This window comes from Triticum dicoccoides, chromosome 7A, assembly GCF_002162155.2.
Source record: "Triticum dicoccoides isolate Atlit2015 ecotype Zavitan chromosome 7A, WEW_v2.0, whole genome shotgun sequence".
Classification (NCBI taxonomy): domain Eukaryota; kingdom Viridiplantae; phylum Streptophyta; class Magnoliopsida; order Poales; family Poaceae; genus Triticum; species Triticum dicoccoides.
In genome coordinates, this window is record NC_041392.1 from 442418822 (window position 1) to 442429817 (window position 10996).

The window sequence follows — 10996 nt, forward strand, 5'->3', positions numbered from 1 at the left end:
AAAAAAAGTGTTCATTCTGCTACTCCACCGGTAAAGCATTTTTCTGTTAACCCAGGCCCACCGTACACTCTTCCAGAGCACGGTCGCCGTACGTATTCTCTCCATCAGATACGTACGCACGTAGACGGAATACGGCTCCATCAGGCACGCGCATGCCCGGGCCCACCGCCACATCCACTTGGCCGGGCCACCTGCATACGCACGACGCGATCGGTACCTACACATCGACGTCGACTGAACTTTTGTGATAGTATTATTTTTGTTCCCACCGAAACTCCCTCTACTGCATGGCACCGAAAAATGGCAATTTCCACGTTCCCGAGACTACCCTTGGCCACCCCACTGCGGAGCGGGGGTGTTTCGGACATTTGCCACCCTCCGCGAACCCTATAAAGCAGCCCCAACACGTGACACTGCAGGTACGCTCTCCCCGTTAGCCGAGTGGTGGTCAGCTAGCGAGCTGAGGCCACTCGTACGCGGTGGCATTCCCGTGAATACACGGGCGACGGCCGGCCGGGGATTTCGTCGCCGGAGAGTGTAGAGTAGATTGTACAGAGAGAATTGTTAGCTGTGTATCAGGGGAGAGATTAGAGACAGGGGAGGGGAGATCTAGAGAGAAGGGTCGGGAGGGGCCAAGATAGAGGGGAGGGTGCGCAGGAAGCTGATGAGGCTCTTGTCGTTCGTGCCCTGCGGCTGCCGTGCTGGACCCATCGACGACGCGCCGCCTGCGGATCAGCAGGCTGCTGCCACGACCACCGGCGCGGCGGCGAGGAGGAGGCGGAGGAGGGCCAGGTCGCTGGGCGGCTCGCCGCAGTGGAGGCCGGCGCTTGGGGACATCTATGAGGGTGTCGCGGTGGACGTGGGCAAGGCCGCAGCGGGTGGGCGCGTCGTCCCGGCCAGGCCCGGCAGGGTGGCCTCCAGGGTCCTGCCCCGCGCGCACAGCGACGAATACAGGTACGCGTCTCTCTTTCTACTAGTAGATCTTTGTGGTGCAAATAATCGAAGTTAACTGATTACATGGGTGTGAACGTGCGCAGGCACATCGAGACGGCGTCGTCGATGCCGGCGTTCGCGCCGACGGCGTTCCTGTTCTGATGACGGCGGTGGACCGGCGATGACGACCACGAAAACCAAGCAGCAGAATCGGAAATCTATATACAGATTGCTATTACTGTCTACGTATTGCAGGACTAAGGATCTGTACAGGGAATAAACCGGCTCCCCTGATGGCGAGCTGGATTAATTAATTAATCAACTACTCCTACTAGCCTATATGCGCGTCAGTGCGTGCCGCGTGTACGTAAGTGTGATGTGTGTGTATCTCGGCAGGGTACGGTTGCCCTGCACTGTACATGCATCACGTACCATGCATGCATGACCTTGTAAATCCTATGTCGAACTCATGGTGTAAATGTCATGTACATATATCTGAATCGCACCGAGCCCCTTTCTAGCCGCCGCCTCCTCCTCAAAAAAAGCTAGGGTTCGTGCCTCTCGTCGGCTCCGTCGCAGGTCCGCCTCGTCTCCGGTGGCCCTAGGGCCATGGGGGCGTGGTGGATCTTGGCAAGGGCCGGCGGGAGGGCTCCGTTGTTAGTCGTTCATTTAAAATTTGTTAGGGTTTGTGTCCTACTCAGGAAGACGAGACGGTGGCAGCTCCCTGAAGATGGAATAAATGTCTCCCCGCCTAGTCCCCGTTCCGATGGTGCGTCTAGCATCGTTGGTGGGCGTGTGGAGGTGTGTCTCCGGCGGATCTATCCTCGGTGGATTTGCTCGGATCTGGTTGTGGTTCGTCTATGTTCGTGTGTCTTCAGGTTGGATCCTTTCGATCTACGTTATTCTTCATCAGCGGCGGTTGCTGTTCTGGTGCGCTGATCCTACGGGGCCTTAGCACGACGACTTCCCGACTGTCTACTACAACAAGTTGTGCCCGACTCCGGCAAGGGAGGGGTGATGACGGCGGCGCGCCTTCGGCTCGTTTCAGTGATTGTAGTCGTCGCTAGGTGGTCTATGAATCTGGATGTAATTTTTATTATTTTCTAATGTTCGTTGTACTGCCGTGATGGAAAATGAATAGATTGAAAGTTTTCTCGCAAAAAAAAAGTATACAGTACATCTTACGGAAACATGTATATAAATCAATCTGTGGGCGAATCCCTACACTCGTCAAGCCGAAAGGTTTTCCTCCTCCCCACAAGCGGACTCCAGCGCGACTATGATTTTCTTGCCTCCTGCCGGTGTCACAACCAATCTGCACTGTCTTGTGGCCTTAAAACCATGGTGGCGTGGTGCACTAATGGATCTAGGATTGGAGCAAGCTCCGGGTCCAAATTTTTTGTCATCACGAGAGAAAAATTTAACGTCCATCAGGCTATAGCTATCACAAAAGAATATCTCAAATATGGTTCAATTGCACCCAAAATTTAAAAAACTCAATGTTTAAAGATACAACAAAATAGATAAACAAATGACAAAAACTACGAAGAGTACGTGCAGTAAAAAGAGTACCAAATCAATGGCTTGCTTCATAAGTGTCTTCCATAACTTGATCAACGGAGAAAGAAGAGCCAACACCTTAGAGAAATCAAAAGCAAAATTTCATAAAAGAAGACATAAACATCAAGTGAAACAATTAACATTGTACAAAGTTGAAAACTTACTACTACGACGAGGCAAAATTCCTTTACGAGATCTATAGGATTGAAAGCGATATATAATAGCATCATCATCAACCTGTGCAAATATTTCTCGCTCAATATTGCAACCATGAAATAATTCAACCAATCATCACCCATCTTATTCCTTAACTCGGTCTTGATAATACTCATAGCTGAGAAAGCTCTTTCCACTGATGCGCTTGGAACAGGCAAAATCAATGCCAACTCAATAAGACGACATACCAAAGGAAAGACCATGTGTCTGCAAGACTACCAAGGTCATTACAACTAACAAAACTTGAATCAGCTCTCATCAACAATGAAATTTTCAAGTTGGTTTCCAAGGACAAAAGAAATCTCATATGTGGAGAAGTCATCAACATACATCTCAGCAAGTTGAACAAGTTTGTCTTCATCAAATTTAGCAAATGAGTTCTTTGGATCAAGACAAGCAATCATCTCACCAATTGAGTAGATCTTTCAGCAAAGCGATGACTTCAACGGTCTTCGAGCCGCGATCCCATCATCATTCCCAACTTGTATCATGACTTCATTTCTCCTCTCCTTGTGAGCTCTCTGTAGTCCCTATATCGGTTTGCAAAACGACAACAACCGATCACTATCAAATACCCATGACATACATAAATTTTACAAATAGAATAACATTAACTTTGTATAACGATTATACCTTTACCTGGAGAACCGTTCTTTTTATCCACCAAATACTTCTTGCGGTTACGTTTCTAGTGTCCTTTCTGCTTGCAGTAGAAACATTCAGTCTCTTTAGAGGCTCCACCCTTGTCCTTCTTCTGAGACTCGGTCTTATCGGCTTCAGTAGATTTCTTCTTCTTGGACTTGCCCTTCTTCTTGAAACTAGTGGTCTTGTTGCCCATCAACACTGTTTTGTTCTTCTGCATTCCAGCTTCCGTAGTTTTGAGCATAGCAAACAACTCGTTTGCACTTTTCTCTGTCCCATTCATGTTGTAATTCATGATAAAGCCATTGTAAGATGGGGGGAGTAAAGCAAGCACAATATCTATACCAAGTGTTGGAGGAATTCCAAATTCCAGAGAAGTCAGTCTGTCAGCATAGCCAACAAGCTTTACTATATGCTCATGTAACGCCCTCGATGCGGCTATATCTCCTACGTGTCGAAGCACGACTTAGAGGCATAACCGCATTGAAAGCAATGTCGCAAGTAAGGTAATCTTCACAACAACCCATGTAAATAGATAAAAGGGGAAAAAGTACATAGTTGGCTTACACTCGCCACGTCACACAAATACATGAATAACATTACAATCATCCAATACACTCATGGTCCGACTACGGTACCAAATTAAAGATCAACCCCCACATGCGACACGGTCCCCGATCGCCCCAACTGGGCACCACTACTGATCATCTGGGAAAAACACGTAGTAACGGCGAGAGTCTTCATCGAACTCCCACTTGAGCTCAAGCGCATCGTCTGGAACGGTATCATCGCCCCATGCATCTGGTTTGGAAGTAATCTGTGAGTCACGGGGACTCAGCAATCTCGCACCCTCGCGATCAAGACTATTTAAGCTTTTAGGTAAAGGCAAGGTAATATGTGGAGCTGCAACAAGCGACTAGCATATATGGTGGCTAACCTGTTCGCAAAAGAGAGCGAGAAGAGAAGGCAAAAGCACGGTCGAACAACTATGATCAAGAAGTGATCCTAGAACAACCTACGTCAAGCATTACTCCAACACTGTGTTCACTTCCCGGACTCCGCCGAGAAGAGACCATCATGGTTGCACATGTGGTTGATTCATTTTAATTAAGTTAAGTTTCAAGTTATCTACAACCGGACATTAACAAATTCCCATCTGCCCATAACCGCGGGCACAACTTTCGAAAGTTCAAATCCCCGCAGGGGATTCCCAACTTAGCCCATCACAAGCTCTCATGGTCAACGAAGGATATTCCTTCTCCCGAGACATTCCGATCAGACTCGGCATCCTGGTTACAAGACATCCTCGACAATGGTAAAACAAGTCCAGCAACACCGCCCGAATGTGCCGACAAATCCCGATAGGAGCTGCACATATATCGTTCTCAGGGCACACTCAGATGAGACATCCTACGAGTAAAACCAACCCTCAAGTTGCCTTGAGGTGGCCCCGCAGTCTACTCGGTCGGACCAACACTCAGAGGAGCGCTGGCCCAGGGGAGTTTAAATAAAGATGACCCTTGGGCTCCGGAAACCCAAGGGAAAAAAGAGGCTAGGTGGCAAATGGTAAAACCAAGGTTGGGCATTGCTGGAGGAGTTTTATTCAAGGCGAACTGTCAAGGGGTTCCCACTATAACCCAACCGCGTAAGGAACGCAAAATCCGGGAACATAACACCGATATGACGGAAACTAGGGCGGCAAGAGTGGAACAAAACACTAGGAAAAAGGCCGAGCCTTCCACCCTTTACCAAGTATATAGATGCATTAAGATAAACAAGATAATATGGTGATATCCCAACAATAAACAATGTTCCAACAAGGAACGATCTCCAATCTTCACCTGCAACTAGCAACGCTATAAGAGGGGCTGAGCAAAGCGGTAACATAGCCAATCAACGGTTTGCTAGGACATGGTGGGTTAGAGGTTTGACATGGAAATTTGGGAGGCATGATGAGCAAGTGGTAGGAATCATAGCATAGGCATAGCAAAAGAGCGAGCATCTAGCAAGCAAAGATAGAAGTGATTTCGAGGTATGATCATCTTGCCCGCAAAGTTGTCAGAGTTGACTTGATCCTCGTAAGTGAACTCAACGGGCTCCTCGTTCACAAACTCGTCTCCCGGCTCTACCAAAACAAGAACAACAAGCAAATGGAACACAATCAACCACGTGCAATGCTCAAACAACATGATGCAAACATGGTATAATATGCGGGATGCGGTATGCGATGCATATGTAAGATTTAACAAGGAATGATTGAACCTGGCCTCAACTTGGAAATCCAAGAGTGCCAATGGAAAGGTTAGGTGATTTCGGTTGAAATCGATATAAAGATCACCGGAATCGGATGCACGGTTTGGAAATGGCAAGCAAAACAAATATGGCACCGGTCTGCGATAATCAACATGTGACCAACTAAATGCATCAAGAAAATTATGCTACGGTACTCAAACATGACAACAAAATACATGGCAGGGATCCACTCATGATGCTTGACAAAAGATGAACACTGAGCTACGACTAATTCATCCAATAACAGGTTCAAACAAGCATGACAAAAGTGCAAATAATAATAGGTTTCAGACTTAGTAAAATTAACACAAGTATGGAATTTATCATCAGAAAGCACACTTTAGAGCATGAAAACTACAAGCTACAGGAACTACAAGCTACTCAAAAGCACTTAACAAAAGTCACTTAGTGACCTTGATCCAAAAGGGATCAGAAAATACAATTGCAAGCATGTGAACATGGCAAAAACATAAACAAATCTCAGACTTTGTGAAAAACTGGAGCATGCAAATCAGTTAACGAGTAGGCATGTTTACGAGTTCAATGCACTCACTACAGAGCATGGCATGACAAACTAAGCATACACCCATCAAGAATACATGGCATAGGAGCTAGACATGGCAAGAACAACAACATAGCATGCACAGATCAATAGCAACATCCTCGGCAAAATCGCTAAACATGTCAATAATCTGCCAGGATTCACAATATAGCAAAAGTAGAGCTCGATTGACTCAAGCTAGGGTGCTTAATAAATGCAAACAAAGACATGGATGGATACAGCACCACAATATTAACAAAACATCCTTACTGATCATCTTCAAAAGAGGCACAGATCACTAGGAAACAACATGAACATATGGCATAACAACAAAAACAGGACAAGGACTTTGAGAAATTCTAGGTCCCTGAAATCAGCATTACCGATTACTCTACTTTGCAAGCTTGTGCTAGTCACCACAAATATCACAAAAATACATGGCAAGCACCTATGTAAAGAAGGCATGGCATATGACAAAACACATGTAGAGCTCAGGATCATATCATGCACACATTAAACATGGCAAAAATGACAAAAAACCATTTGATGAAACAGATCTGACAAATTCACCATATAGCCCTCTTCCAACAACATTTCGGGCATCAATATGAGCTCAAATGAAAATTATTCAATGAGATGAAATGATGTACTCGTCGAGACGAACATTTTGATATGCTACATGCACAAACCGGAGCTACGGATGCAGAGTTATGACATGCCAAAGTTTGCAAAAAATTAGGGTTCGGGGATGAAAAAGTCAACCGAGGGGATTTGGATTTGGATCTGGCGCGTGACACTGTAGCGATGCACGCTTCCCGAAGCTCGCCGGGTTCGTCGCCGGAGACGACGAGACTTGCCGGAGATGGTCGTCGCCGACGTGGAGGGACGACGAGGCGACGCAGTGGAGCGATCAGGCGGGGCGGCGCTGGAGACCGGACGGCGGGGAGCGGCTGAGGCGGAGGAGGTCGGCGATGAGGTGCTTTACGGCGGAGGCGGTCAGCGGCTTCGGCGGCGGACGCGAGGAGCGGCGTCGTGGGCGACCCGAGGCGGGCGGCGCAGCCCGATGGGCCTGGAAGGCCCGATGCGGGCTCGCCCGGGCCGGAGGAGAGAGACGGCGGCGGAGGGACAGGTGGCAGCCTCCTATTGGCGGCGGCGGTGCGTCCGGGCAGTGACGGACATGTCCGGCCGCGCAGAGAGGGATTTGATCTAGGTTTAGGGTAGGGAAGACCCAAAAATTTCGGGGGAGACGTAGTTTTATAGGTAGGAGGAGCTAGGAGACTCCAAATTGAGCACGGTTTGCAGCCACACGATCATGATCGAATGCTCTAGATGATGGATAGGTTTTTGGTGGGTTTTGGGCCAAATTGGAAGGGTGTTGGGCTGCAACACAAATGAGGCCTTCTCGGTCCCTCGGTTAACCGTTGGAGTATCAAACGAAGTCCAAATGGCGCGAAACTTGACAGGCAGTCTACCGGTAGTAAACCAAGGCCGCTTGGCAAGTCTCGGTCTAATCCGGAAATGTTTAAACCCCACACACGAAAAGAGGTAGAAAGGGGCACCGGAGGAGATAGGAGCGCCGGAATGCAAAACAGACAACGGGGAAAATGCTCGGATGCATGAGATGAACACGTATGCAATGCAATGCACATGATGACATGATATGAGATGCATGAAAGGCAAAAACACACGGAGACAAAAAAACCCGACATCGAGGAAATAAAACAACTTAGCGCCGGAAACGGCAAGAGTTGGAGTATAGATAAGGTAAATTACATCTGGGGTGTTACAACACTCCACCACTACGAAAGGATCTCGTCCCGAGATCTAGGACTGGAAAAACGCTGGGTACTCAGAAGGGAGGTGGTCCTCGCGTTCCTAGGTGGCTTCACGGTCGGAATGGTGTGACCACTTGACTTTGAGGAATTTGATTGACTTATTGCGAGTCTTGTGCTCAGTTTCTTCAAGAATAGCAACGGGGTGCTCATGATAAGAAAGGTCTTCTTGGAGATCAATGTCTTCGAAGTTGACGGTGCGGTCAGGGGTCTTGAAGCACTTGCGGAGCTGAGAGACATGGAATACGTCATGCACATTTGCAAAGTTTGAGGGAAGCTCGAGTTGATAGGCGAGATCGTCTCTCTTACTGACGAGCTTGAAAGGACCCACGTATCTAGGGGCAAGCTTCCCTTTGATACCGAAGCGACGAGTACCTTTCATTGGAGAGACGCGGAGGTAAACATGGTCTCCGATCTCGAAAGCCAAATCATGATGCTTACTATCATAGTAGTTCTTCTGGCGTGATTGCGCTGCTTTGAGGTTATCACGAATGACTTTGCACATCTCTTCTGCCTCTGTGATCAAGTCATTTCCCAGAAGTTGACGTTCACCGGTCTCTGACCAGTTAAGAGTACGACACTTCCTGCCATAGAGAATTTCAAATGCGGCCTTGCCCGGACTCGCTTGGAAGCTGTTGTTGTAGGAGAACTCGGCATATGGAAGACAATCTTCCCATTTCATACTGAAGGAGATAACGCAAGCCCTGAGCATATCTTCCAGAATCTTATTGACACGCTCGACTTGACCGCTAGTTTGAGGATGAAAAGCTGTGCTGAAACGGATGTTGGTGCCCATGGCCTTCTGAAAAGAATCCCAAAACTTCGAGGTTAAAATGCTGCCACGATCTGAAGAAATCAACTGCGGAATACCGTGCAGAGAGACAATCCGAGAGGTATAAAGCTCTGCCAATTGAGCTGCTGTGATAGACTCTTTGATAGGCAGGAAATGAGCCACTTTACTGAGTTTGTCGATGACAACGAATATAACATCATTGCCACGCTTGGACTTTGGAAACCCAGTCACGAAATCCATCTCAGTGTGGTCAAACTTCCATTCTGGAATGGCAAGAGGTTGGAGGAGACTAGCTGGTCGTTGGTGTTCTGCCTTCACTCTTTTTCAGACATCACATTCATTCACGAACTGAGCAATCTCACGCTTCATTCGAGTCCACCAATACGCCTGCTTGAGGTCCTGGTACATCTTTGTACTCCCAGGGTGGATGGAGAGGAGAGAATTGTGAGCCTCGTTCATAATGACTTCACGAAGGTCACCTTTAGGCACCACAATGCGATCCTCGAAGAAGAGAGTATCCTTGTCATCAAGGCGATATCACTTGTACTTGGGTTGACTCTTGGCAATCCCAATCTTCACCTTCTTCACCATAGCATCAAGAAGTTGAGCCTCGCGAATCTGATCTTCCAAAGTAGGAGAGACTTGAAGGTTGGCGAGGAAACCTTGAGGAACAACTTGCAGATTGAGTTTGCGGAAAGCTTCACAAAGCTCGGGTTGGTAAGGCTTGAGAATCAGACTGTTGCAGTAAGCCTTTCTGCTCAATGTGTCAGCAATTACATTGGCCTTGCCTGGAGTATATTCGATACTCGGATTATACTCTTGAATCATTTCGACCCAACGGGTCTGCCTGAGGTTGAGATTAGGCTGAGTGAAGATGTACTTGAGACTCTTGTGGTCAGTGAAGATGTCCACTTTTCTTCCCAATAAGAGATGTCTCCAAGTCAAAAGAGCATGCACAACTGCCGCCAACTCGAGATCATGAGTGGGGTAGTTCTTCTCGTTGGGCTTCAACTGACGAGAAGTATAAGCCACAACTTTCTTCTCTTGCATCAACACTGCACCAAGACCTTGAAGAGAGGCATCGCAGAAGACCTCGAACGGTTTGGATTCGTCAGGAGGAGTCAGAACTGGAGCAGTGACTAATTTCTCTTTCAGGGTGTTGAAAGCGATGTCACATTCCGGAGACCAAACGTACTTCATGTGCTTCTGGAGAAGGTTTGAAAGAGGCTTTGTGATCTTTGAAAAGTTTTCAACGAACCTTCGACAATAGCTTGCGAGACCAAGGAAGCTGCGGAGTTGCTTCACGTTCTGAGGTGGTTCCCAATTCACAATTGCAGACACCTTCTGAGGATTCACCGCTATGCCCTTGGTAGAGATGATATGCCCAAGGTAGAGAACCTCATCGAGCCAAAACTCGCACTTTGAAAACTTGGCATAGAACTGATGTTCTCTGAGCTTATCGAGCACCAAACGCAAGTGCTTGGCATGATCTTCCTTGTTCTTGGAAAAGACCAAAATGTCATCGAGGTAGACCAAGATGAAGTCATTTGTGTAGGGGTTGAATATGAAGTTCATCATGCGAGAGAAAGTCGGAGGAGCGTTGACGAGGCCAAAAGACATGACAGTGTATTCATATGAACCATAGCTTGTTCTGAACGCCGTCTTGGGGATATCTTGCTCACGAATTCGAATCTGGTGATAGCCCATACGGAGATCAAGCTTGGAGAATACTTGAGCACCTTTGAGTTGTTCAAACAGCTCGTTGATGTTGGGAAGTGGGTACTTGTTCTTTATAGTCTTCTTGTTCAATGGACGGTAGTCAACACAAAGTCGGTCCGTTCCATCCTTCTTCTTCACAAAAAGAACTCCACAACCCCACGGAGAAGAACTAGGTCGGATGAGACTCATACGCTCTTGTTCATCGAGTTGTTTCTTCAGCTCCTTCAACTCTTTGGGTCCCAGCTTGTAAGGACGTTTGCAAACAGGTTCCATACCAGGCTCAAGATCGATGACAAATTCAACTGGCCGGTGCGGAGGCATTCCTGGAAGCTCTTATGGAAAGACGTCTTTATATTCGCAAACGACTGGAATTTGAGAGATGGCATCCAGTTCATCCTTCTCATTGAGAGAAAACAGACGGATGGTATCATCACGAGCGGCAAAGACAATTACATCCTCAGACGAATG

General features: G+C 47.4%; 1 protein-coding gene across 1 annotated transcript; it reads left to right on the forward strand.

Moving 5' to 3' along the window:
• The first annotated feature begins 420 nt into the window (after window positions 1–420).
• LOC119331138 lies at window positions 421–1456 on the forward strand. Its single transcript, XM_037604310.1, has 2 exons — window positions 421–954; window positions 1038–1456. Exons 1-2 carry the CDS (start codon window positions 665–667, stop codon window positions 1093–1095), a joined length of 348 nt encoding a protein of 115 aa, XP_037460207.1. The 5' UTR covers window positions 421–664; the 3' UTR covers window positions 1096–1456.
• Window positions 1457–10996: the final 9540 nt, after the last annotated feature.

Bases quoted from the DNA above. Each gene is read 5' to 3' on its own strand.
- LOC119331138 (XM_037604310.1), top strand. From the start codon at position 665: ATGAGGCTCTTGTCGTTCGTGCCCTGCGGCTGCCGTGCTGGACCCATC. The intron at 955-1,037 runs GTACGCGTCTCT...GAACGTGCGCAG, and splicing joins GCGCACAGCGACGAATACAG to GCACATCGAGACGGCGTCGT.